Source organism: Oncorhynchus mykiss, chromosome 13 (assembly GCF_013265735.2).
Source record: "Oncorhynchus mykiss isolate Arlee chromosome 13, USDA_OmykA_1.1, whole genome shotgun sequence".
Taxonomy (NCBI): Eukaryota; Metazoa; Chordata; class Actinopteri; order Salmoniformes; family Salmonidae; genus Oncorhynchus; species Oncorhynchus mykiss.
In genome coordinates, this window is record NC_048577.1 from 71,355,073 (window position 1) to 71,383,018 (window position 27,946).

At 45.5% G+C, this 27,946-nt stretch overlaps 2 protein-coding genes across 4 annotated transcripts; one reads left to right on the top strand and one right to left on the bottom strand.

Moving 5' to 3' along the window:
• Window positions 1-719: 719 nt before the first annotated feature.
• Window positions 720-24,056, top strand: LOC118936389 (ADP-ribosylation factor-like protein 6-interacting protein 1). Of its 3 annotated transcripts, none has more exons than XR_005035674.1 (7): window positions 720-884; window positions 7,310-7,443; window positions 16,129-16,248; window positions 16,824-16,941; window positions 17,185-17,269; window positions 22,053-23,124; window positions 23,187-24,056. XR_005035674.1 is itself a non-coding variant. In XM_036942083.1 (6 exons), exons 1-6 carry the CDS (start codon window positions 849-851, stop codon window positions 22,169-22,171), a joined length of 612 nt encoding a protein of 203 aa, XP_036797978.1. In that variant the 5' UTR covers window positions 720-848; the 3' UTR covers window positions 22,172-24,052. The 3 variants fall into 3 exon arrangements, 1 of the variants encoding a protein (XP_036797978.1); XR_005035675.1 differs by having other exon boundaries at window positions 22,053-22,752; XM_036942083.1 differs by having other exon boundaries at window positions 22,053-24,052.
• Window positions 24,057-25,347: 1,291 nt separating this feature from the next.
• On the bottom strand, window positions 25,348-27,888 carry LOC118938559. Its single transcript, XM_036942631.1, has 4 exons — window positions 27,555-27,888; window positions 26,989-27,150; window positions 25,719-25,920; window positions 25,348-25,612 (listed from the first exon to the last, which is right to left on the bottom strand). The coding sequence occupies exons 1-4, from the start codon at window positions 27,819-27,821 to the stop codon at window positions 25,500-25,502; spliced, it is 744 nt and encodes a 247-aa protein (XP_036798526.1). The 5' UTR covers window positions 27,822-27,888; the 3' UTR covers window positions 25,348-25,499.
• Between the last annotated feature and the right edge of the window lie 58 nt (window positions 27,889-27,946).

Consider the following 27,946-nt stretch of genomic DNA (forward strand, 5'->3'; position numbering starts at 1 on the left):
CCATACTCTCTACGTCCCATACTCTACGTCCCATACTCTACGTCCCATACTCTCTACGTCCCATACTCTCTACGTCCCATACTCTCATAACTACAAAGACTGAAATGTGCATGTACTTCGCTGCTTTGGATGAGAAGCCACACTGTTTTTTAACAATCTGGAATTTACACTGATGTGGAAAACGGAATGCTGGAGAAAGCTGGCTAATGGTTTTCAGTGGTCTAAAAGAGACAACTGTTGTGTGCCAGACTTTTGACCAGGGGAATAGGGTACAGTTTGGGACTTGGCCAAGGAAAGGAATTCACTTCAGACTATCCAGTAATGGTTATAGCCCAGTGAGCTCATTCACCAGTTTATCAGCCAATCTATATCCAGTCCGTGAGGGGGAAATGTAACACAGAGAGCCCTGAAGACTTCAGCAGTGGTCCAAACGCCTGACTGATATTAAATTAATCATCCAATTCCATTGAAGCTAAATCTAATCAATCAAGTGATTTGTGAAATTGGTCAGAGGTTCACCAATTCAATTATTGCTCATTCTTCTAATTTCCTTGTGGTAGGAGTTTCCTCCTGCTAAACAAACGGTTTATTGATTTAAAATGAATTTGGGTCGTAAATGTCAGCCAAGTCATTTTATTTTGGGCAATGCCGAGGAAAGGGGGCGTGAACTACATTACCCATAAAGCCTTTAGCCATGACGTTGTTCGTAAGTCCATCCTTCCGGGCATCCAACGGTTGGTTTGTGAACTGCAAAATCCACAAAGAAGAGAGGGAAGCGTCTGCTGCGCCCCTGGGTCGTTTTAAATTTGCCTTTAAAACATCACCGAAAACTTAAACAACCGCTAGCTATGGCAGAGGGAGACAACAAAAGCGCCAACGTACTCGTAAGTAACGTTATCCCACTTTCGACTTGACAAGCTTTTGTTCCTGAATTAGGTAACGTTAACGTCGTGGTGTTGCTTGACTGCTGTCGTTCGCTTGTCAACAACGGCCTTCGAAATGCTAACAATTAACCAGCTATGCTAGCGAAGGAGGATTAGTGAAAATGAGAACCGTGCCCAACAAATTAAATCATTAATCTGACCATCTGAGCAAATTACCCAAGCCATACAATACATGGTTTGTTAGACGGCCTATGTATCATTTTACATAGGCCGTTAACATTATCTACACTTAACAATTAACGTTATGCAGTCTAATATTGGCCTTATAGCTAACATTATTGCTCGGCTAACTAGCTGTTCTCGCATGATACGGCTAATTGGGGAAAGGTGTTTATTTGGCTGGCTAGCCAACACAGCGGCTGTCCGTAAGGTTATTTTACATGTGACACGTTCAGCTGACAAGCCGAGAGAGCCCATGTCTGGCTAATTTGGATCTTGTGACATTTATTTAACATCCCCTTTGAAATTACAAAATTTGTTACCTTAACTATTTGATTAGTCACCGAAAGATGACTAATTTATATATTTGGTGTAAAAGTTAGACGATTTACTCAATAATGAAGCATGGTTAGAGTGACTAGTGTAATTAAGACCATGGTCAGAAGTGGTCGCTGCTCGGACCGAGGGCTGAACGGCGATACATTTGAACGTCGACTGGTAACTTAGAAGGTGTAATAACACTGACCTGTTCTAAACGAAATCCGGGGAATACAAAACAAAGTTGAGCCTATATATTAATGAACGTTAAGCCTGAATTTCAGTATATATATAAAAAAGTCTACCAGTTTTCATTGTGCAGTTCTGAGTCTAACCTTTTTTAAATTAAATGATAATGCCCGAGAAGACTGTTTGAAGGATATATTGGCACTGGTGGTGTTAGGCCCGAGATAAAATCACATTTTATTGGTCACATACACATGGTTAGCAGATGTTATTGCGAGGATAGCGAAATGCTTGTAGTCGAGGGCAGGTGGTGTGCCGCAAATCTCCCCGTCAGTCAAATACTTTCCTCCAAACACCGCCTTCGAGGGCATTTATAAACGGGTTAGGAAATATTCAAATAATGCTTGACATATTTTCATTAACGTTATCTTGATTAATTTAGTTATACAATTTCATCCTTCCACAATGTATAGTCCCGATACAAATAGGCATTTTAACGTCGAAGATTTAGCAGGTGGTAATTTGTGAGGTAGACACAGGCTGGAATGCTGTTTTAACCAATCAGCATTCAGGATCTGATCCGCCCGTTGTATAAATTGCCATAGAAACGGCCCCTTGCAACATTGATTGCTTGGGGTTAGAGGAATAGAAAGCCACTGATCTGGAAGATGAAAATGATGAGGGTATCAGTCATCCAAAGCGCAGAAACGCATCATAATGTTACCATCTACAAATGCTGAAATATGGACGAGATGCATCCTAGAGCTGGGCGAAGGTCACAACAAACTAACGTTCTCATTTAATCAACACTGTTAAGTACAAGCATATTACATTTGTAATCTTGTAGAGAACAATCTAATGATTCATAATAACATGGGCTAAAGAGAACTACTTACTACAAGCCCTAAACCAACAATGCAGTCTATTACTTGGATGACTGTAGTCTTTGACAATTTTTGGAGGGCCTTCCTCTGACACAGCCTAGTATATAGGTCCTGGATGCCAGGAAGCTTGGCCCCAGTGACGTACTGGGCCGTGCGCGCTACCCTCTGTAGCGCCTTACGGTTGGATGCCGAGCAGTTGCCGTACCAGGCAGTGATGCAACCAGTCACCATGCTCACGATGGTGCAGCAGATCTTGAGGATCTGGGGACCCATGCCATATCTTTTCAGTCTCCTGAGGGGGGAAATGCATTGTTGTGCCCTCTTCAGGACTGTCTTGGTGTGTTTGGACTATGATCATTTGTTGGTGATGTGGACACTTGAAGCTCTCAATCTGCTCCACTACAGCCCCGTTGATGTGAATGGGGGCGTGCTCGGTCCTACTTTTCCTGTAGTCCACGATCAGCTCCTTTGTCATGCTCACATTGAGGGAGTGGTTGTTGTCCTGGCACCACACTGCCAGGTCTCTGACCTCCCTATAGGCTTTCATTGTTGTCGGTGATCAGGCCTGCCACTGTTGTGTCGTTAGAAAACTTAATGATGGTGCTGGAATCGTGCTTGGCCACGCAGTCGTGGGTGAACATGGAAACTGGGAGGGGACTAAACACGTATCTCTGAGGGGCCCCCGTGTTGAGGATCAACGTGGCAGATGTATTGTTGCCCAGCCTTACAACCTGGGGGCGGCCTGTCAGGAAGTCCAGGATCCAGTTGCAGAGGGAGGTGTTTAGTCCCAGGGTCATTAGCTTAGTGATGCGCTTCGTGGGCACTATGGTGTTGAGCTGTAGTCAATGAACAAATCAAATGTTATTTGTCACATAGCAGATGTTAATGCGAGTGTTGTGAAACTTTTGTGCTTCTAGTTCTGACAATGCAGTAATGTCCAATGCAGTAATGTCCAATGCAGTAATGTCCAATGCAGTAATGTCCAATGCAGTAATGTCCAATGCAGTAATGTCCAATGCAGTAATGTCCAACATAACAATTACCTAATACACACGTGTAAAGGAATGAATAAGAATATGTATGTATATGTGTATATGTGTATATGTGTATATATGTATGTATGTATGTATGTATGTATGTATGTATGTATGTATGTATGTGTGTGTGTATATTGACTGATGGTATAGAACGGCAAGATGCAGTAGATGGTAGAGTACAGTATATACATATGAGATGAGTAATGTAGGGTATGTAAACATTATATAAAAGTGGCATTGTTTAAAGTGGCTAGTGATACATTTATTACATACATTTTTCCATTATTAAAGTGGCTGGAGTTGAGTCAGTATGTTGGCAGCAGCCACTCAATGTTAGCGATGGCTGTTTAACAGTCTGATGGCCTTGAGATAGAAGCTGTTTTTCAGTCTCTCGGTCCCTGCTTTGATGCACCTGTACTGGCCTCGCCTTCTGGATGATAGCGGGGATACCCAGGGTCTCGAGCTTGATGACAAGTTTGGAGGGTACTATGGTGTTAAATGCTGAGCTGTAGTAGATAAACAGCATTCTCACGTCGGTATTCCTCTTGTCCAGATGGGTTAGGGCAGTGTGCATCATTCTCACATAGGTGTTCCTTTTGTCCAGGTGTGAAAAGGCAGTGTGGAGAGCAATCATCTGTGGATCTGTTGGGGTGTTTTGTGAATTGTGGGTCTAGGGTTTCTGGGATGATGGTGTTGTGAGCCTTGACCAGCCCTTTCAAAGCACTTCATCGCTACCTACATGAGCGCTACGGGGTGGTAATCATTTAGGCAGGTAACCTTCGCTTTCTTGGGCACAGGTACTATGGTGGTCTGCTTGAAACGTGTAGCTATTACAGACTCGTTCAGGGAGAGGTTGAAAAATGTCAGTGGAGACACTTGTCAGTTGGTCCTTGCATCCTTAGAGTACCCACGTCCTGGTAATCCGTCTGGCCCCCCGTGGCCTTGTGAAGGTTGACCTGTTTTATTGGTCTTGCTCACATCGGCTACGGAGAGCGTGATCTATTGCCCGCTTGAATTGATCTGTATTTCACTACATTCTCGAGCAGTGGTTCCCAAACTGAAACTCAGTCCAGGTTAATCTGGATTGTTTTGAAATTGGGTAGTGCATCAGTTTTTCTATTGTCAGTCATTGCATTTCTTAGAGATATTTATTTTTTAACCTTTTATTTAACTAGGCATGTCAGTTAAAGAACACATTCTTGTTTACAATGACGGCCTACTGGGAACCGTGTGTTAACTGCCTTGTTCAGGGGCAGAATGACAGATTTTTACCTTGTCAGCTCGGGGATTCGATCCAGCAACCTTTCAGTTACTGGCCCTACGCACTAACTACTGGGTTACCTGCCACTTATAACTAATGTCCTTTTTTTGCTTATAGATTGTGTTAATGTTAGTCACTCAAATATCACATGAATACACATTAGCCATGGCAAAATGTATGGAATTGAAAGAAAATTGGCTTCAAAACTGAATTTTCTCACTACACCACGATTTTTTGTTTTTGTAGAACTGCAGGAAATAAGCTTTTTAAAACTGCAAAAATAAATTGTCTAGCAACAAGAGGGGCGTAAACAGTTTGTGGCCATAGAAATAGATGTGCAGGGGGGTGCTCCCCAATGCTGGAAGGGGAGCCTGAGTGGGAGAAGGTTTGGGAACCGCGATGGAACACTAGAATCAGGTTGAAACTGTCTTCAGTTAAATCGTGCTGTGTCAGCTTAACGACAGCTCTCAGATGCTGCAGTCAGGCCTCGTCTATCGTTGATTACATTCATCCACCGAACAAAACCTACCACAGAGGATCAACTGACAACTAGGATGGATCACGATGATGATGATCTGTGTGGCAAAACAAGTCTGTAACGTTAATAGCTATGCCTTTTCCTGGCTGGCTGTGGGTCATGAGACGACATGGTGTTCAGTGGAATAGAGATGTCTGTATGAAGATGGGTCTTTGTGGTGCCGGCACAACGTGGGATTATTTCACTTCCCCAGACCATTCACAATGACACCTCTGTTTTCCTCAACCCTTCGGCCCTGTGGCTCTGCACAGCCGCCAACTGATAGTAGTAGAGGGATGTTTGGAAGTCAGCAGGGCTTAAGGTATTAGCAAGCCATTAAACAGTGGTATTTCTGTGGTGCAGTCCGATACGTCTAAATGGCACCCTAGTCCCTATATAGTGCACTTCATTAACCAGAGTCCTATAGGGAATAGAGTGCCATTTGGGACTCAGCCTAGCTCCTTAGATGAACAGGCTAAACTGTTAACTATATGTGAATTGGAGTTCAGCGTTGTCTGGACTGAGAGTTAGATGGCTTTTCTTCTGAGTGCACCAGTGCATCTTGAGTCCTTGTCAACCTGACCCGTTATCAGGCTGCGTTTTCACACACCTTGGGGGGGGGGGGGGGGGACTACTGCCATGGCCTATTTATTGCCTTACCTCCTTACTCCATTTGCACACACTGTATATAGATTTTCTATTGTGTTATTGACTGTACGTTTGTTTATCCCATGTGTAACTGTTGTCTGTGTCGCACTGCTTTGCTTTATCTTGGCCAGGTCGCAGTTGTAACTGGGCCTACCTGGTTAAATAAAGGTGAATTAAAAATGAATCAGGCTGGTCAAATTGCTACTTTGCCATGTTGGGAGCCGGGGATTTGTGTATGTATTGAAACAACGCTCAACACCTGGCTCTGTAATAGACTAGTGTCCTGTCCAGGAGGTTAACACCTGGCTCTGCAATAGACTAGTGTCCTGTCCAGGAGGTTAACACCTGGCTCTGTAATAGACTAGTGTCCTGTCCAGGAGGTTAACACCTGACTCTACAATAGACTAGTGTCCTGTCCAGGTGACTCTGTAATATACTAGTGTCCTGTCCAGGAGGTTAACACCTGGCTCTACAATAGACTAGTGTCCTGTCCAGGTGACTCTGTAATATACTAGTGTCCTGTCCAGGAGGTTAACACCTGGCTCTGTAATAGACTAGTGTCCTGTCCAGGAGGTTAACACCTGGCTCTGTAATAGACTAGTGTCCTGTCCAGGAGGTTAACACCTGGCTCTGCAATAGACTAGTGTCCTGTCCAGGAGGTTAACACCTGGCTCTGCAATAGACTAGTGTCCTGTCCAGGAGGTTAACACCTGGCTCTGCAATAGACTAGTGTCCTGTCCAGGAGGTTAACACCTGGCTCTGCAATAGACTAGTGTCCTGTCCAGGAGGTTAACACCTGGCTCTGCAATAGACTAGTGTCCTGTCCAGGAGGTTAACACCTGGCTCTACAATAGACTAGTGTCCTGTCCAGGAGGTTAACACCTGGCTCTGCAATAGACTAGTGTCCTGTCCAGGAGGTTAACACCTGGCTCTGCAATAGACTAGTGTCCTGTCCAGGAGGTTAACACCTGGCTCTGCAATAGACTAGTGTCCTGTCCAGGAGGTTAACACCTGGCTCTGCAATAGACTAGTGTCCTGTCCAGGAGGTTAACACCTGGCTCTGCAATAGACTAGTGTCCTGTCCAGGAGGTTAACACCTGGCTCTGCAATAGACTAGTGTCCTGTCCAGGAGGTTAACACCTGGCTCTGCAATAGACTAGCGTCCTGTCCAGGAGGTTAACACCTGGCTCTGCAATAGACTAGTGTCCTGTCCAGGAGGTGTACTGGTAGATCAAGCTGCCTCACTCTTCAGAAACAGGAGATGGGCTCCTGTCTCGTGGACCATTCTGGCTCGTCCACGGCTACTTCCTAACCTCTGTCTCTGGCGTGTGTCTCGGTCGGTGTCTGTGTTCCAGGCCCAGGAGACGGCCCAGCTGGAGGAGCAGCTGCAGGGCTGGGGAGAGGTGATCCTGGCTGGGGACCAGGTCCTGCGTTGGAAGAAACCATGGTTCCCTGGAGCCCTGATGGCAGCCACCACACTGGTCTTCATGTGAGTAGTACTCACACACACACACACACAGCCCTGATGGCAGCCACCACACTGGTCTTCATGTGAGTAGTACTCACACACACACACACACAGCCCTGATGGCAGCCACCACACTGGTCTTCATGTGAGTAGTACTCACACACACACACAGCCCTGATGGCAGCCACCACACTGGTCTTCATGTGAGTAGTACTCACACACACACACACACAGCCCTGATGGCAGCCACCACACTGGTCTTCATGTGAGTAGTACTCACACACACACACACACAGCCCTGATGGCAGCCACCACACTGGTCTTCATGTGAGTAGTACACACACACACATACAGCCCTGATGGCAGCCACCACACTGGTCTTCATGTGAGTAGTACTCACACACACAATGCATACAGCTCTACTGTCACGCTCTCACACACACACACACGATGCATACAGCTGTCTTGTCACGCTCTCACACACACACGATACACACAGCTGTCCTGTCACACTATCTCACACACACACACGATACACACAGCTGTCCTGTCACACACTCTCACACACACGATACATACAGCTGTCCTGTCACGCTCTCATACACACAGCTGTCCTGTCACGCTCTCACACACAGCTGTTCTGTCTCTAGCACACCTGGCCTCGCTCACACACACACCAGGGCTTGACATTCAGGTAAATTTGCCAGTAGCACACCGGGCCAGTACCAAGTGACAACTACAGGCTCGTGGGCGAGATCACAGGAGAAAGTTATTTAGGCAGAATTTTAATCATGGGTAATCACAATCAGCATGGTGGCTCCAGCAGGGGGTTACAGTCAGCGTTATCACAGAACACCACACAGAGAGAAGACAGACACACGGTGGACAGGCACGCCCACACAGAGACCGAGTTTAGTTAAGTAGCCTAGTACGAGCCAGAACAGCACAAGACAGGAACCCAATCCCCTGTTTCTGTAGCATGAGGCAGCTTTTTTACCAAATTATCCGATTTTTTAAAAGTTGTATAAATATTTTAACTGTGTACATTGTTAAAGAGGATGTAGGCCAACCCTTTATGCATTTGAATGGCTGATGCTGTTCCTTGTCTTTGTCATGCCGGACACTCCTGTTGTGAAACACTGCCAATTGGAGTTGAGGAATAGATCATACAGCAGTGGATAGCTTGGATCCTCTTTTCAGTCATTACCATCAAAACGGTTGTCTTTTCCCAGATTGCATTTTGACATGTTGTCCAGTGACTGGGCTCATTGGAACGCGTCTCTTTCCACACGGCACTCGGCTGTGGAAGCAGTTGTGTGCTCTTGCCACCATACAGTTGATATTTTGAGGTGGCAGGGTCGCCTAGTGGTTAGAGTGTAGGGGCGGCAGGGTAGCCTAGTGGTTAGAGGCAGGGTAGCCTAGTGGTTAGAGGCAGGGTAGCCTAGTGGTTAGAGGCAGGGTAGCCTAGTGGTTAGAGGCAGGGTAGCCTAGTGGTTAGAGGCAGGGTAGCCTAGTGGTTAGAGGCAGGGTAGCCTAGTGGTTAGAGCATTGGGCCAGAAACTGAAAGGTTGCTGGATTGAATTCCCCGAGCTGACAAGGTACAAATCTGTCGTTCTGCCCCTGAACAAGGCAGTTAACCCACTGTTCCTAGGCCGTCATTGAAAATAAGAATTTGTTTTTAACCGACTTGCCTAGTTAAATCAAACATGTAATAAATATTGAGCTCTATTTAATCAATAAGGGATGTTAGATTTCTTGACAAGCAAGCAGCTCCAGGTCCTCCAGAATCTTCTTCGCATTTTAAAATGCATTTCCTGCAGTTCCACAGTTTGACATATTATGCCTCTCTTGATGGGGTATTTTGAAAACACAGTATAAGTGAAAGGCTCCCTAAGTGCGTATTTCTCTGCCCCATAGCTAAATGTGTTGATGCAAGGAAGCCAGCTAACTTCCTACATCACATTTTGCTAACTTCCTACTTCACATTTTGCTATGGGGCGTGCTATTCTACATACACATTTTGTCTTGACATATTTATCACTTTTTAAAGGGTAAGTTAACCTAAAATTCTACATTTCCCAAGTGATTCCATACATGAACTAGTTAGGTGGACTTTGCCTTCTCTCCCTGGGGTCTAGGACTGGAAAGAGGCCAAAATAAAAGGGTCATGTGACTCGTGGCGTTCCGTTGTGCACTAGCTCTGCTCCGTTAGTCAGGGCGATTGAGAAACCTGGGAATTGTGGACAAATTCTTTTGTTTTATTGAAAGCATATGGCCAAATGAGCTCTTTGAAAAAAAATTATATATATATATATATATATATATATATATATATATATATTTATTTATTTATAATTAAAAGTATTATAGGTTTTGAGACAGGAAGTGTGTTCTTTTCCTCCTAAAGTGATCGGTATTATTTTATGTGGCCGACTGCAATAACAGTGGAGATGGGTAACAGCTGTGCATGTGTGTTTTCAGTCCGTGGCTTTAAGAAGGAACAAAATGTCACTGTTTTCCTTCTTGGAAGAGACCGATACAGACGTGTGTAGTAGCCTAAGAACTTCATCAACGACGATGACTACAATTCAGAAATGCTGGGGGGGAACACGTAGAACTCTGACAGCTCTAGCTTCTGTATTCTCGTGTGGGGGAACACGTAGAACTCTGACAACTCTTGCTTCTGTATTCTCATGTGGGGGAACACGTAGAACTCTGACAACTCTTGCTTCTGTATTCTCATGTGGGGGAACACGTAGAACTCTGACAGCTCTAGCTTCTGTATTCTCATGTGGGGGAACACGTAGAACTCTGACAACTCTTGCTTCTGTATTCTCATGTGGGGGAACACGTAGAACTCTGACAACTCTAGCTTCTGTATTATCATGTGGGGGAACACGTAGAACTCTGACAGCTCTAGCTTCTGTATTCTCATGTGGGGGAACACGTAGAACTCTGACAACTCTTGCTTCTGTATTCTCATGTGGAGGAACACGTGGAACTCTGACAACTCTTGCTTCTGTATTCTCATGTGGGGGAACACGTAGAACTCTGACAACTCTTGCTTCTGTATTCTCATGTGGGGGAACACGTAGAACTCTGACAACTCTAGCTTCTGTATTATCATGTGGGGGAACACGTAGAACTCTGACAGCTCTAGCTTCTGTATTATCATGTGGGGGAACACGTAGAACTCTGACAGCTCTAGCTTCTGTATTATCATGTGGGGGAACACGTAGAACTCTGACAACTCTAGCTTCTGTATTATCATGTGGGGGAACACGTAGAACTCTGACAGCTCTAGCTTCTGTATTATCATGTGGGGGAACACGTAGAACTCTGACAGCTCTAGCTTCTGTATTCTCGTGGGCTGGATATGGCGTTGCTCCAAAATGGAGGGTGCTGCTGAGGTATGTCGTTTCTTCATTGCAGTTTGAGTGGATCTTATTGTGTTGTAACCGTTGCACCATATCATTGTAGACAGCCAGTTAGCAGATGTGTCCTGTCTTTATGACACGGGGTTGAAGGAGATAACAGATAGTAATTGTGTCATCTTACATTGCAGAATATACAGAATTAAAATAAAAGGTTTTGCATTTAAATTATTTAGGATCTTGTCTACTTATCAATCTATAATGTCTGTGTTGGCTAGCCGTCGTTTATTTGCATGGCAACATTTCATGCTTTTAACAACTCTATAGCCTTGCATGGAATGCATGGTCCCAGGAACTCCCTGGTGTAGGCCTATTACCGTGGAATGCATGGTCCCAGGAACCCCCTGGTGTAGGCCTATTAGGGTGGAATGCATGGTCCCAGGAACCCCCTGGTGTAGGCCTATTAGGTTGGAATGCATGGTCCCAGGGACCCCCTGGTGTAGGCCTATTAGGTTGGAATGCATGGTCCCAGGGACCCCCTGGTGTAGGCCTATTACCGTGGAATGCATGGTCCCAGGAACCCCCTGGTGTAGGCCTATTAGCGTGGAATGCATGGTCCCAGGAACCCCCTGGTGTAAGCCTATTAGCGTGGAATGCATGGTCCCAGGAACCCCCTGGTGTAGGCCTATTAGCGTGGAATGCATGGTCCCAGGCACCCCCTGGCGTAGGCCTATTAGCGTGGAATGCATGGTCCCAGGCACCCCCTGGCATAGGCCTATTAGCGTGGAATGCATGGTCCCAGGCACCCCCTGGCGTAGGCCTAATTAGGTTGCAAGTAGTCAGTCTGGTCTGTTGTGTATTCATAACCCCCGCCTCACCTGTCCATTATGGCTATGATTATCCTAACAACATAATTACTTTTAGCCCCATTGGCTTAACATTATTGCCCATAATACCTGGCTCCAGGAACCACCTGGGGCATATTACCCATAATACCTGGCTCCAGGAACCACCTGGGGCATATTACCCATAATACCTGGCTCCAGGAACCACAAAAACACTATGTGTGCATACAAGGAAAGGACATGTTTCATTAAGTGCTTAATGGAAACATGCAACAATATCAAGCCAATCACCTTCCAGTCAAAAGGCTGTAGCCTGGTATTGAACACTGTAATGAAACCCATTTTCAAACATTCACCAACATGTACATCTCAGGACGACATTCACCAACATGTACATCTCAGGACGACATTCACCAACATGTAAATCTCAGGACAACACCGTTCTGAACAGCTCACCCAATACGAGCGGTTCTATATGTGACGGAGATGAACATTTCCATTAGAAACCTAGAGGGGGAATCTATTTTCAACAACTAGGATGTGTTGCTAATATGACTAGGAGACAAGTACTGGGTAATGAATGACTAAGTCTTTTTATATAAAATAATTGCCTCCACGGTTCTATGGATGGATTTTTGGCTCGGCTCCTTAAGAAGCAAGGTACGACTTCATTATTTTAATTAAAGTAAAACAGCTTTCAAAAAATGTATACTGAAATAATCTTTGTCAGTATTTGGCGTTTTGAAAATGTGGGCAAGGAAGTGCCAGTGACTGGTACGTAAAGAAGTTGCCAGGCACTGGTATGTAAAGAAGTTGCCAGGGACTGGTACGTAAAGAAGTTGCCAGGGACTGGTACGTAAAGAAGTTGCCAGGGACTGGTACGTAAAGAAGTTGCCAGGGACTGGTACGTAAAGAAGTTGCCAGGGACTGGTACGTAAAGAAGTTGCCAGGGACTGGTACGTAAAGAAGTTGCCAGGGACTGGTACGTAAAGAAGTTGCCAGGGACTGGTACGTAAAGAAGTTGCCAGGGACTGGTACGTAAAGAAGTTGCCAGGGACTGGTACGTAAAGAAGTTGCCAGGGACTGGTACGTAAAGAAGTTGCCAGGGACTGGTACGTAAAGAAGTTGCCAGGGACTGGTACGTAAAGAAGTTGCCAGGGACTGGTACGTAAAGGAGTTGAAGGAATGGATCAACCTGATTTGACTTGATGCCTCCTATTATAAAATGGACCAGGCATTACATCACTTTGAAGACATGGTCTAGTGTCATATAAACTACCACCTTTCCTGTTGCGTCAGCTACTCTACCTGTATTTGGTGAAACCCAAACTTCAATCATTTAGTGTGTGCGTTTACCATATAAACATGTCTAACTGCACTCTGGATTCATTGTGTAGGTGAGAAACACTTACTAAAGGCTGTCTTCCCAAAACAGCCCAAGCAGTGGATGACAACACATCTATTAACTAAAACAGTGGATGACAACACATCTATTAACTAAAACAGCCCAAGCAGTGGATGACAACACATCTATTAACTAAAACAGCCCAAGCAGTGGATGACAACACATCTATTAACTAAAACAGTGGATGACAACACATCTATTAACTAAAGCAGTGGATGACAACACATCTATTAACTAAAACAGTGGATGACAACACATCTATTAACTAAAACAGTGGATGACAACACATCTATTAACTAAAGCAGTGGATGACAACACATCTATTAACTAAAACAGTGGATGACAACACATCTATTAACTAAAGCAGTGGATGACAACACATCTATTAACTAAAACAGTGGATGACAACACATCTATTAACTAAAACAGTGGATGACAACACATCTATTAACTAAAGCAGTGGATGACAACACATCTATTAACTAAAACAGTGGATGACAACACATCTATTAACTAAAACAGTGGATGACAACACATCTATTAACTAAAGCAGTGGATGACAACACATCTATTAACTAAAACAGTGGATGACAACACATCTATTAACTAAAACAGCCCAAGCAGTGGATGACAACACATCTATTAACTAAAACAGTGGATGACAACACATCTATTAACTAAAGCAGTGGATGACAACACATCTATTAACTAAAACAGTGGATGACAACACATCTATTAACTAAAACAGCCCAAGCAGTGGATGACAACACATCTATTAACTAAAACAGCCCAAGCAGTGGATGACAACAACACATCTATTAACTAAAACAGCCCAAGCAGTGGATGACAACAACACATCTATTAACTAAAACAGCCCAAGCAGTGGATGACAACAACACATCTATTAACTAAAACAGCCCAAGCAGTGGATGACAACAACACATCTATTAACTAAAACAGCCCAAGCAGTGGATGACAACACATCTATTAACTAAAACAGCCCAAGCAGTGGATGACAACACATCTATTAACTAAAACAGCCCAAGCAGTGGATGACAACAACACATCTATTAACTAAAACAGCCCAAGCAGTGGATGACAACAACACATCTATTAACTAAAACAGCCCAAGCAGTGGATGACAACAACACATCTATTAACTAAAACAGTGGATGACAACAATACATCTATTAACTAAAACAGTCCCGGTAGAACCTGGTTGACCAGGTGCTGGACTGGTGACAGGATCCACCAGTGGTTTACAGGGATCCTTCATCCCACCTGCCCAAACCTAATGTCCCACTTAAACACTGTTACAGAGGAGAGACCTGAGAACGAGGGCCTGGTTAGAAGACCACTCCAGGATGAACGTAGCCACACGGACTTTTGGGAAGCACATACAACAGTTACTGACGTTGTGTTGTATACTAAGTGTTTTATTTTTTAATATGCAACCAAGTGTCTTCACTTTTCTCTCTGGGTGGGTGGAGGTTGAATGTTATTTTTTTTCAACACAAAAATATATATATTATAAAAGTAACAATACTTTATTGGTCCTTTTGCATTGATATCCTTTATTTTTGCAGTCACAGTACCTAACCTGACACACACACATCACATACTTGGTCGCAGGACATACCTGGGACTTTCACTTCACAGTACCTAACCTGACACACACATCACAGGCTTGGTCGCAGGACATACCTGGGACTTTCACTTCACAGTACCTAACCTGACACACACATCACAGGCTTGGGTGCAGGACATACCTGGGACTTTCACAGTACCTAACCTGACACACACATCACAGGCTTGGGTGCAGGACATACCTGGAACTTTCACAAGTCCTGTGAGTCTTCTGCTTCCTGAAAACCAGTGTATATTTTGATATTTCCAGTTCAATGTGTAGGCCTAATATATTCTATTCTGATAAAATATGCCAACAAAATATTGTGGTTTGATGTGAAAACATATATCCACTGTGTTTGGGCTGGTATAAAAACAACAACCCACAACCATCCCGCTCATAGGGGTTAATGATCAGAGATCATTCAATAAATGTAAAGTTTAGCTACTTACTTGTCGGATAACTGTCCCATTTGGTCCAGCTGAAATGGATCACTGTCCCATTTGGTCCAGCTCAAATGGATCACTGTCCCATTTGGTCCAGCTCAAATGGAGTTGTCAGCAAGTTCTTTTTTTGGATCAGGACAAATGTTTCCATGACAACAGAGTTGCTGTGGGCAGCAAGATCCCGGTATTCCTCATCAATCAAGTTCCCGGCAGCATAAGCATTCTTAATGAGTTCGCAATGGAGCACAGTTGTCTCAACAGCACCACCCATCTGCTGTTTTCACTTCTACACTTCTAATCTGTAACGCAAGGCTACTTACTGTCTTCACTTCTGCCCAGAAAAAAACTTGCATCTGTGATTTGTGAATAAGGGTCATACATGCACTTTTTTTTTACGTAAAAGGCCACTCAAAAGTGTAGTTTTGTCACAACTAGAGATCTGTGGCATTTTGTTTTGAGGGAGCGTGCAATTGCCATGCTGACTGCAGGAACGTCCACTAGAGCTGTTACTAGAGAATTTAATGTTAATTTCTCTACCATAAGCCGCTTCCAAAGTGATTTTAGAGAATTTGGATGTACGTCCAACCGGCTTCACAACTGCAGACCGTGTGTATGGCGTCGTGTGGTTGAGCGGTTTGCTGATGTCAACATTGTGAACTGAGTGCCCCTCGGTGGGGTAATGGGCAGGCATAAAGCTACGGACGACGAACACAAGTGCCTTTTATCGGACGGGCAATTTGAATGCTCCGAGAGGCAGTGATGAGATTGAGGCCCATTGTCGTGCCATTTCACAGGGCCTAATGCATTGTATTTCAAGTGACTGATTTCCTTATTTGAGCTGTAACTCGGTAAAATATTTAATTGTAGCATATTGCGTTTTCTGTTTTTGTTCGGTGTAGTAAATGTAGCTTTTCAGAACCCTTGATAGAATACCTCATTTCTCTGGTGTCCGCTTGTTTTGACTTGCAGTGGAATTGAGACATCTGACCCCCACTCTCCTTTTCTCCAGGATGATCTACTACCTGGACCCCTCGGTGCTGACCGGCCTGTCCTGCACTGTCATGCTGCTGTGTCTGTCTGACTACCTGGTGCCTACCCTAGCACCCCGCATCTTCGGATCCAACAAGTGGTGAGAGCCTGGGGGTTTATCTGGTGTACAGGGTGGGTGGGTATATCTGGAGTACGGGGTGGGTATATCTGGGGTACGGGGTGGGTATATCTGGGTGGGTATATACAGGGTACAGGGTGGGTATATCTGGGGTACGGGGTGGGTATATCTGGGGTACGGGGTGGGTATATCTGGGGTACGGGGTGGGTATATCTGGGGTACGGGGTGGGTATATCTGGGTGGGTATATACAGGGTACAGGGTGGGTATATACAGGGTACAGGGTGGGTATATACAGCCCATGTTCTGACCTGAGCCTGAAATGGGTAGTTGTGGCTCAGCAGAAATGAAGGGCATTTCCCCAACTGCCTTATCAGATATCATATGGCCCCATTGATAGACTCATCTCATTCTGCTGAGCCGGTTCTGATCAAGTGTTCCTGTTCAGATGGATGGAGAGATGTAGGGATAGCTGTTGACTGAATAAAACCACTGGTCTTGGATATAATGGTAATAATATCACTCTCCTCCTCCTTCCTCTCTTTTCCTTCCTCTCCTCCTCTCTCTTTCTCCTCCTCTCTTTCTCCCTCTCTCCAGGTCTTCAGAGCAGCAGCAGCGTTTCCATGAGATCTGTGGTAACCTGGTGAAGACTCAGCGTCGCATCCTGGGCTGGTGGAAAAGACTCTTCTCGCTCAAGGAGGAGAAACCCAAGATGGTACACACACACTGAGACCCACTTTAGCTCTGTCGTCTGTTTTGGAAAAGGGGTCTGTCTGTTTTGGAAAAGGGGTCTGTCTGTTTTGGTAAAGGGGTCTGTCGGTTTTGGTAAAGGGGTCTGTCGGTTTTGGAAAAGGGGTCTGTCGGTTTTGGAAAAGGGGTCTGTCGGTTTTGGAAAAGGGGTCTGTCGTCTTGTTTTGGAAAAGGGGTAGTGATGTCACTTCCGGTTGTCTTCCCACAGTACTTTGCGTCGGTGATCAGCAGTCTGGTGACGGTGGCCTGGATGGGACAGCAAGTCCACAACCTTTTCCTCACCTACCTGATCGGTACGTACCAGCACCTGTCTACCTGCCTGTACCTGTACCCTACCTACTTACCTACATGCACCCTATCTACCTTATCTACATGTACACTACTGACCTACTTGTACCCTGCCTCCCTACTTGTACCTTACCTACTTACCTGTACACTACCGACACCCTACCTACCTGTACCCTACCTACCTACCTACTTGTACCCTACCTACCTACTTGTACCCTACCGACCTACCTACAGTGCCCGTACCCTACCGACCTACCTACAGTGCCCGTACCCTACCGACCTACCTACAGTGCCCGTACCCTACCGACCTACCTACAGTGCCCGTACCCTACCGACCTACCTACAGTGCCCGTACCCTACCGACCCATCTGTATCCTACCAACGTACCTGTATTCACATCCTTTGACTGGATTAAAATGGACTAAATTGAGATTTTGTGTCTCTGATCAACACATTATACCCCATGATGTCAAAGTGGAATTAAGTTGATTTTTTTATTTTATTTTTTACTAATGAATAACTATTCAACCCCTTTGTTATTGCAAGCCTAAATAAGTTCAGGAGTAAAAATGTCCTTAACGAGTCACATAATAAGTTGCATGGACTCACTCTGTGTGCAATAATAGGGTTTAACATATTTTAGAATGACTACCTCATATATTACATAAAGTTATTTGTCAGGTCCCTCAGTCAAACACTGGTTCAACCACAAGGAGGTTTTGCAATGCCTCGCAAAGAAGGCACCTATTGGTAGATGGCTAAAAACAACAAGACAAAATAGCAGTAATTGAATGTCCCTTTTTGAGCATGGTCAAGTTATTAATTACACTTCGGATGGCGTATCAATACACCTAGCCACTACAAAGATACAGGCATCTTTCAGGCAACTCAGTTGCCGGAGAGGAAGGAAACCACTCAGGGATTTTTACCATGGTGATCTTTAAAACCGTTAGTTTAATGGCTGTGAAAGGAGAAAACTGACCTAAACAACAGAGTGAAAAATATTCCATAACATGCATCCTGTTCACAGCAATCCACTAAAGTGATAGTGCAAAAAAATGTGGCAAATCAATTCACTTTTTGTCCTGAATATGAAGTTTTAATGTTTGTTTCGGGCGAACTGAATGGAGCGAAGTACAGGCATAATCCTAGAGGAAAACCTGGTTCAGTCTGCGTTCCACCAGACACTGTGAGATGAATTCACCTTTCAGCAGGACAATAACCTAAAACACAAGGCCAAATATACACTGTATAAGAAGACGTTGAATGTTCCCGAGTGGCAGTTTCGACTTAAATCTACTTGACAATCTATGGCAATACTTGAATGGTTTGCCTAGTAATGATTAACAACCAAGTTGACAGAGCTTGAAGAATTTTTAAAATAATAATATGCAAATATTGTACAATCCAGGTGTGTAAAAGCTCTTAGAGACTCACCCAGAAGGACTCACAGCTCTTAGAGACTCACCCAGAAAGACTCACAGCTCTTAGACTCACCCAGAAGGACTCACAGCTCTTAGAGACTCACCCAGAAAGACTCACAGATGTAATCACTACCAAAGGTGCTTCTAACATCTATTGACTCAGGGTTGTGAATACTTATGCAAATTCGATGCATTTTATACATTTGTTATCATTTCTAAAAACATGTTTTCACTTTGTCATGATGGGATATTTTGTGTAGATGCAACACAACATGTGGAGTAAGTCCAGGGGTATGAATATTTTCTGAAGACATTGTACCAACCTGTAACTAACCAACCTGTACTAAACCCACCTGGGCTAATTTCTAACTCAGCCTACCTGTACTAAACCCACCTGTACTAAACCCACCTGGGCTGATGGCTAACTCAGCCTACCTGTACTAAACCCACCTGGGCTAATGGCTAACTCAACCAACCTGTACTAAACCCACCTGGGCTAATGGCTAACTCAGCCAACCTGTACTAAACCCACCTGGGCTGATGGCTAACTCAGCCAACCTGTACTAAACCCACCTGGGCTGATGGCTAACTCAGCCAACCTGTACTAAACCTACCTGGGCTAATGGCTAACTCAGCCAACCTGTACTAAACCCACCTGGGCTGATGGCTAACTCAGCCAACCTGTACTAAGCCCACCTGGGCTGATGGCTAACTCAGCCAACCTGTACTAAACCCACCTGGGCTGATGGCTAACTCAGCCAACCTGTACTAAGCCCACCTGGGCTGATGGCTAACTCAGCCAACCTGTACTAAGCCCACCTGGGCTGATGGCTAACTCAGCCAACCTGTACTAAACCCACCTGGGCTGATGGCTAACTCAGCCAACCTGTACTAAGCCCACCTGGGCTGATGGCTAACTCAGCCAACCTGTACTAAGCCCACCTGGGCTGATGGCTAACTCAGCCAACCTGTACTAAACCCACCTGGGCTGATGGCTAACTCAGCCAACCTGTACTAAACCTACCTGGGCTAATGGCTAACTCAGCCTACCTGTACTAAACCCACCTGGGCTGATGGCTAACTCAGCCAACCTGTACTAAACCTACCTGGGCTAATGGCTAACTCAGCCTACCTGTACTAAACCCACCTGGGCTGATGGCTAACTCAGCCAACCTGTACTAAACCTACCTGGGCTAATGGCTAACTCAGCCTACCTGTACTAAACCCACCTGGGCTGATGGCTAACTCAGCCAACCTGTACTAAACCTACCTGGGCTAATGGCTAACTCAGCCAACCTGTACTAAACCCACCTGGGCTGATGGCTAACTCAGCCAAAAGGTCCCACAACTGTAGCTTACTCATTGCTGCATTATTTCACACAGTCCTGGTGTTCTGAGTTCAAACAATCAGGAGTATTTAGGTCCAATCAGGTAGCCTAGTGGTTAGAGCGTTGAGCCAGTAACTGAAAGGTTGCTGGATCGAATCCCCGAGCTAAAAATGTCGTTCTGCCCTTGAACAAGGCAGTTAACCCGCTGTTCCCCGGTAGGCCGTCATTGTAAATAAGAATTTGTTCTTAACTGACTTGTCGAGTTTAAATAAATAAAATAAAATACAATCGGTTGTATTCTGGTGTGTGACATTGTAGCTGCTCTCTCTCCTGCTTTCTCCTGTTGCTATAGTAATGATTACAGTGACAGTTAAAACCACCCGACACCACTAGAGAAGTGACCACATAGGAAGGATGTACGAAGGTTGACAGTGACGGAAGTCCTTGGACATGTTCCAAATGGCACCCTATTCTCTATAGGGCTCTGGTCAAAAGTAGTGCACTACATAGGGAATAGGGTGCCATTTCAGACCGAGACCCAGCATTAGCTATATATTCCGAACATCACCGGAGACCTTGGCTGACTACGTAGCTGTAACAGACAAGCACAAGGCCTCATAGCCAGCTGACAGCTGTTCAGTAGTCAGTGCATTGTCATCCTGCAACTGTAAAATACCACTAAGAGAAAGGGTTATATATCATAGGATCAGTCCCTATTAGGGGAACCCCATAGGGTTCTGGTCAAAAGTAGTGCACTACATAGGGAATAGGGTGCCCTTTGGGAGGCAGACCTAGTCTCTTCACCCAGTTCACCAGACAAACTGTCCTACAGAATCCCGACTTGTTTATATATATATGGTGAGACATTGTTCCACTAAACGTGGAGTAGATTGTTTTAATCGACCCGTTAGGAACCGAGCTGCACAGTGGTGGAGGGACTGACCTGAGCTTGTCCAATAAGAGAGGCTCGTTTTGCTACAGAATGCACTAATGAAAACAGCCCTTTAAGCAGTATGCTGTTTAGTTAGTCCACAAATTTCTTGTTAACAAATTATAGTTTTGGCCAGTCGGTTAGGACATCAAATTTGTGCATGACACAAGTAATTTTTCCAACAATTGTTTACAGACAGATTATTTCACTTATCATTCACTGTGTCACAATTCCAGTGGGTCAGAAGTTTACATACACTAAGTTGACTGCCTTTAAACAGCTTGGAAAATTCCAGAAAATTATGTCATGGCTTTAGAAGCTTCTGATAGGCTAATTGACATCATTTGAGTCAATTGGAGGTGTACCTGTGGATGTATTTCAAGGCCTACCTTCAAACTCAGTGCCTCTTTGCTTGACATGGGAAAATCAAAAGAAATCAGCCAAGACCTCAAAAATAAATAGATGGCATCACGAGGGGAAATTATGTGGATATATTGAAGCAACATCTCAAGACATCAGTCAGGAAGTTAAAGCTTGGTTGCAAATGGGTCTTCAGAATGGACATTGACCTCAAGCATACTTCCAAAGTTGTGGCAAAACGGCTTAAGGACAACAAAGTCAAGGTATTGGAGTGGTCATCACAAAGCCCTGACCTCAATCCTATAGGAAATGTGTGGGCAGAACTGAAAAAGTGTGTGCGAGCAAGGAGGCCTACAAACCTGACTCAGTTACACCAGCTCTGTCAGGAGGAATGGGACAAAATTCACCCAACTTATTGTGGGAAGCTTGTGGAAGGCTACCCGAAACATTTGACACAAGTTAAACCATTTTAAAGGCAATGCTACCAAATACTAATTGAGTGAATGTAAACTTCTGTCCCACTGAGAATGTAATGAAAGAAATTAAAGCTGAAATAAATAATTCTCTCTACTAATTATTCTGACATTTCACATTCTTAAAATAAAGTGGCGATCCTAACTAAGACAATAAATGCTTACTAGGATTAAATGTCAGGAATTGTGAAACTGAGTTCAAGTGTTTTTGGCTACGGTGTATGTAAACGTCCGATTTCAACTGTAGTGACTCTTGTTTCCTTTGTTCCCAGTGAGTTTCCTGCTCCTGCTTCCTGGTCTGAACCAGCATGGCGTCATAAGCAAGTACGCTGGCATGGCCAAGAGAGAGATCAACAAACTGCTGAAACAGAAGGAGAAGAAGAACGAGTAGGAAGAAAGGAGGAGGAGGAGAAGAGGGGATCTGTGAGATGAGACGAACGAGAGAGAAGAAGAAAATGAGAAACCCGTAGATCAAACGTAAAAGAAAAGGAGCTTCAACGAAGTACTTCCTCAGTCTGCTCAGACCAACTCTACACACGCCCTCTCCCCCCTTGACCTCTGACCTGTCACCTAACCAACCAATCACCTGGCGGGATTTGTTTTTCAACAGGAAGTGTTTTTCCACCTATCCTCCCACGCATGCAGTCAGTCGCCACGTCGGTCAAGGCTTTAGCTCACGAGTAGACCACACTGAAACATTACAACACACACATATGAACCCCCCCCCCCCCCCCCCCCCCCCCACATGGAGGTGGCCCCCAGCTGTGTCTGTCTCTAGATCCTATAGGGAGGTGTTTAAGATACTAGTCACTTATTATTACTTTTGAAGTCCGAGGAAAGACTACTGAACAGAAACCTCTAGCAATATTATTATCCCCTCCCCCCACACATATAATACCATCACAATACAACATATAATCAAACTCCATCTCCCAGAGAGGATGGTTAGTTTAATGGACATACTGATGGTAGGTAGTGTCAGTAATTAAATCTCCCAGAGAGGATGGGTAGTTTAATGGACATACTGATGGTAGGTAGTGTCAGTAATTAAATCTCCCAGAGAGGATGGTTAGTTTAATGGACATACTGATGGTAGGTAGTGTCAGTAATTAAATCTCCCAGAGAGGATGGTTAGTTTAATGGACATACTGATGGTAGGTAGTGTCAGTAATTAAATCTCCCAGAGAGGATGGGTAGTTTAATGGACATACTGATGGTAGGTAGTGTCAGTAATTAAATCTCCCAGAGAGGATGGTTAGTTTAATGGACATACTGATGGTAGGTAGTGTCAGTAATTAAATCTCCCAGAGAGGATGGGTAGTTTAATGGACATACTGATGGTAGGTAGTGTCAGTAATTAAATCTCCCAGAGAGGATGGGTAGTTTAATGGACATACTGATGGTAGGTAGTGTCAGTATTGTTTCAGGAGGCTGGGACACTGCTGTTGTTGTTGTTGCTGCCATCGTTCTTTTACCTTTCAGATTCCTGCTTCTGTCTGTTTTTTAAGATTGCACTGAAACCGTAGCAGAAACTGGAGTTTAGAGTAGAGAAGCAGACCTAGGTGACATCTCCCACGTGGCACCCTATTCCCTATGTAGTGCCCTACCCCTATAGGCCCTGGTCAAGAGTAGTGCACTATCTAGGGAATAGGGTGTTATTTGGGACTCAAGCCTAGTCTGGTGACATTTGGAATATATAAATCTGTGTCTGAAATGGCACCCTATTCCCTATGTAGTGCACTACCCCTATAGGCCCTGGTCAACAGTAGTGCACTATCTAGGGAATAGGGTGCTATTTAAGACACCGCCCTGGTGTGAGCTGACACTGGTTCAGAGACACAGACCTAGGATCAGCGTAACCTGCCCCCTACCCTGACCTTACTGTCTAGTCCAGGGGATCTTTACCTTACTAGTCCCACTGCTGTTACGCTGCTAGCTGGACCTGCTAGACCTTTATCTGTCCCTCCTCTATCCCTGTCTAACGACAGTCTAAACCCAGCTCACGTTCCCTGTTAGTGGGTGAACAATCCAACGCTTGATGAAATCTACTAATAACGCTGTTGGCTGGACCTGCTAGAGTCCTTTCTGTCTCTCTCTCTCTCTCTGGTCGGGGGGCCGATGATTGTAAATACGCCAATCCTCTTCCTATCTTTTATCTCTCTGTCTTGTCTGTGTTTATATTATTTACCTACTATCTCGCTGTTCCTCTCCTCCATTTCATCTGTTTTGAGTTCTCTACAAAACAATGAATAAAGTCTGATTTAAATGAACATGGATGGCGGCTCGCTCATTGATCCTGCTTCGTAGTTTACCCCTCGGGTGTTGAATGTTGTTGACGTTAGGGAAGGAGAGGGAGGGGTGTTGAGACTGTACTGACTGTCCCCCCCCAGGGCCAACCCTCCATGTTAAATGTCCTGTCAGACAGACGTGGTTAGATAGTAGATGTACTGTTCTACTCAAGGCACTGGACATACTTTTCATTTGCATACACACACACACACACACACACACCCCTTCAGTCTCCTATGTACACATTCTCTCTCACACAGTTCCCATTAATTAGTTATTTTATTCAGTGAAAAGCCCCTCCAGTTTAGTGCTGTACCACTCAGCCCAGATCTGCCAGTTCAGTGCTGTACCCCTCAGCCCAGATCTGCCAGTTCAGTGCTGTACCACTCAGCCCAGATGAGCCAGTTCAGTGCTGTAACACTCAGCCCAGTTCAGTGCTGTACCACTCAGCCCAGATCTGCTAGTTCAGTGCTGTACCACTCAGCCCAGATGAGCCAGTTCAGTGCTGTAACACTCAGCCCAGAGTACCACTCAGCCCAGATGAGCCAGTTCAGTGCTGTACCACTCAGCCCAGATCTGCCAGTTCAGTGCTGTACCACTCAGCCCAGATGAGCCAGTTCAGTGCTGTACCACTCAGCCCAGTTCAGTGCTGTACCACTCAGCCCAGATCTGCTAGTTCAGTGCTGTAACACTCAGCCCAGACCTGCCAGTTCAGTGCTGTACCACTCAGCCCAGATCTGCCAGTTCAGTGCTGTAACACTCAGCCCAGATGAGCCAGTTCAGTGCTGTACCACTCAGCCCAGATCTGCCAGTTCAGTGCTGTACCACTCAGCCCAGATCTGCCAGTTCAGTGCTGTACCACTCAGCCCAGTTCAGTGCTGTACCACTCAGCCCAGACCTGCCAGTTCAGTGCTGTACCACTCAGCCCAGATGAGCCAGTTCAGTGCTGTACCACTCAGCCCAGATCTGCCAGTTCAGTGCTGTACCACTCAGCCCAGATCTGCCAGTTCAGTGCTGTACCACTCAGCCCAGTTCAGTGCTGTACCACTCAGCCCAGACCTGCCAGTTCAGTGCTGTACCACTCAGCCCAGATCTGCCAGTTCAGTGCTGTACCACTCAGCCCAGATCTGCCAGTTCAGTGCTGTACCACTCAGCCCAGACCTGCCAGTTCAGTGCTGTACCACTCAGCCCAGATCTGCCAGTTCAGTGCTGTACCACTCAGCCCAGACCTGCCAGTTCAGTGCTCTTCAGGGAGCAGGTTTATTAGTAAGTGTTTATTGCAGGGAGTTGTTCTGACTAGATGGAGTGTTAGTGGACTGGTTTTGGTTGTATTTCACTGTTGTTGGACTGAACTGCACTCAGTTGGGTCAGAGTTGGTTGGTTGTGTGTGTGTGTGTGTGTGTGTGTGTACGTACAGTTGAATTGTGTGTTTAGTAGAGTCGGAGGGAGCAGCAGTCCGTCTCCCAGCGTCGTGTTGCCCACAGGACTCTCTCTCCAGACTGTCTCCTAGGGTTACCTGGACCTGCTGGAGTCCTGGTCTCACCTGAAACACACACAACGCATGTACACACACAAACAGCTGTGGTTCGTACAGGAAACTGTGGGTTTACATGAGAAAATGTAAGAAAGAAGAAAACAGTGTGTATTACCTGTCAGTATATCATGTTGATGCCACAGTGTGGGTCTACCAGTGGGGTCGTGTGGTGAGGGAGAGGGGCTAGGACTCCTGTGCTCACTGCGATAGGTCGTCCAGTAGGGGGTGGGCTCCTTGGGATTGGTCACCTCTCTCATGGCCTCGCCCTCGCGATTACGAGACCAATTACTCTGACCCAGCCTATGAAGAACATTGAACTGGAGAGAGAAAGATATATGGGGGGGGGGAGAGAGGGGGTAGAAGGATAGAAGAGGGCCAGAGAGAGGGGGTAGAAGGATAGAAGAGGGGCCAGAGAGAGAGGGGGTAGAAGGATAGAAGAGGGGCCAGAGAGAGAGGGGGTAGAAGGATAGAAGAGGGGCCAGAGAGAGAGGGGTAGAAGGATAGAAGAGGGGCCAGAGAGTAGAAGGATAGAAGGGGGGGTAGAAGTATAGAGGAGAAGTGGCCAGAGAGAGAAAATAAAAATAGGGGTTTAGGGGGACAGTGAGGGAGAACAGGGGGCGAAATAGAAAGATACAGGGGATATGAGTAGAGGGAGATACAGGGGATATGAGTAGAGGGAGGTACAGGGGATATGAGTAGAGGGAGGTACAGGGGATATGAGTAGAGGGAGGTACAGGGGATATGAGTAGAGGGAGGTACAGGGGATATGAGTAGAGGGAGATACAGGGGATATGAGTAGAGGGAGATACAGGGGATATGAGTAGAGGGAGATACAGGGGATATGAGTAGAGGGAGATACAGGGGATATGAGTAGAGGGAGGTACAGGGGATATGAGTAGAGGGAGGTACAGGGGATATGAGTAGAGGGAGATACAGGGGATATGAGTAGAGGGAGATACAGGGGATATGAGTAGAGGGAGATACAGGGGATATGAGTAGAGGGAGATACAGGGGATATGAGTAGAGGGAGATACAGGGGATATGAGTAGAGGGAGATACAGGGGATATGAGTAGAGGGAGATACAGGGGATATGAGTAGAGGGAGATACAGGGGATATGAGTAGAGGAAGACGTCGTTGGGAGAATGGAGAGGTGTGGGAAAGAGGGAGATGAATAGAGCTGTTCCATTCTATTCAGTTGTTCAGGGGGTTCCTTCCTCTGAGGCTACAGCACCCTCTACTGGTGACATTGAGTACTGACGACAGCTGCCTCTGACAATTATAGTGAGGACATGAACAGACGTGTTGCACTGAGACAACACAGAATGAAATAAAGCTCAACTGACAGTCCTTCATCCATCCATTCAGAATGACACTTGGTCGTACCGGGATGATGTCTTTGGGGTTATGGATGTCTCTGCTGTGTGTCTGTGATTGGCTGATGGATGTGTGACTCAGGTCCAGCTGACTGGTGTGCTGGGAAGGGTAGGCGGGATCTCGGGGAAAGAAGACCAGAGGTTGGCCGTCGGCCTCCCGCCCACAGTAACTCTGGAGAGAACCAGGAAGAGGATCTCAGGACAGGTCATGCCAAAGACACACACGTGTGTGTGGTACAGGTACAGTTCTATAATACCATCTAGTGGTACAGTCCTGAGTGTGTGTTGTAGTGGTACAGTTCTATAATACCATCTAGTGGTACAGTCCTGAGTGTGTGTGGTAGTGGTACTGTTCTATAATACCATCTAGTGGTACAGTCCTGAGTGTGTGTGGTACAGGTACAGTTCTATAATACCATCTAGTGGTACAGTCCTGAGTGTGTGTGGTACAGGTACAGTTCTATAATACCATCTAGTGGTACAGTCCTGAGTGTGTGTGGTTGTGGTACAGTTCTATAATACCATCTAGTGGTACAGTCCTGACCTGAGTGTGTGTGGTTGTGGTACAGTCCTGACCTGAGTGTGTGTGGTCGTGTAGCTGGTCCCAGATCCCTGTGGGTCCCCTAGTGACAGGGTGCTCTGGTGCATCAGACGCCCATGCCTCGGGCCTGAAGACTGGGGTTTGCCTGGACCCCGCTGCCCAGTCAAGCTCTCTGGGATGTGGGTCATCCGGCTGCCCATGGGCACACTATCCACCTTGCTACCCTGGCCGAAGCCTACTGTCACCACAGCTGTGTCCCGGTTCTTAGACATACTGCTGGCCAGTCCCCTGGAAAACAACATATCATTTATCTATCAAGGTTCAGTCCCAAATCGTACCCTATTCCCTATATAGTGCACTACTATTGACCAGAGCCCAATGATAACCTATTCCCTGTATAGTGCACTACTATTGACCAGAGCCCAAT

Bases quoted from the DNA above. Each gene is read 5' to 3' on its own strand.
- LOC118936389 (XM_036942083.1), top strand. From the start codon at position 849: ATGGCAGAGGGAGACAACAAAAGCGCCAACGTACTC. The intron at 7,444-16,128 runs GTGAGTAGTACT...CCTTTTCTCCAG, and splicing joins GCCACCACACTGGTCTTCAT to GATGATCTACTACCTGGACC. The intron at 16,249-16,823 runs GTGAGAGCCTGG...CCCTCTCTCCAG, and splicing joins ATCTTCGGATCCAACAAGTG to GTCTTCAGAGCAGCAGCAGC.
- LOC118938559 (XM_036942631.1), bottom strand. From the start codon at position 27,821: ATGTTGTTTTCCAGGGGACTGGCCAGCAGTATGTCTAAGAACCGGGAC. The intron at 27,151-27,554 runs GTCAGGACTGTA...GGTTCTCTCCAG, and splicing joins ACACGACCACACACACTCAG to AGTTACTGTGGGCGGGAGGC. The intron at 25,613-25,718 runs GTAATACACACT...TGTGTGTTTCAG, and splicing joins TCAACATGATATACTGACAG to GTGAGACCAGGACTCCAGCA.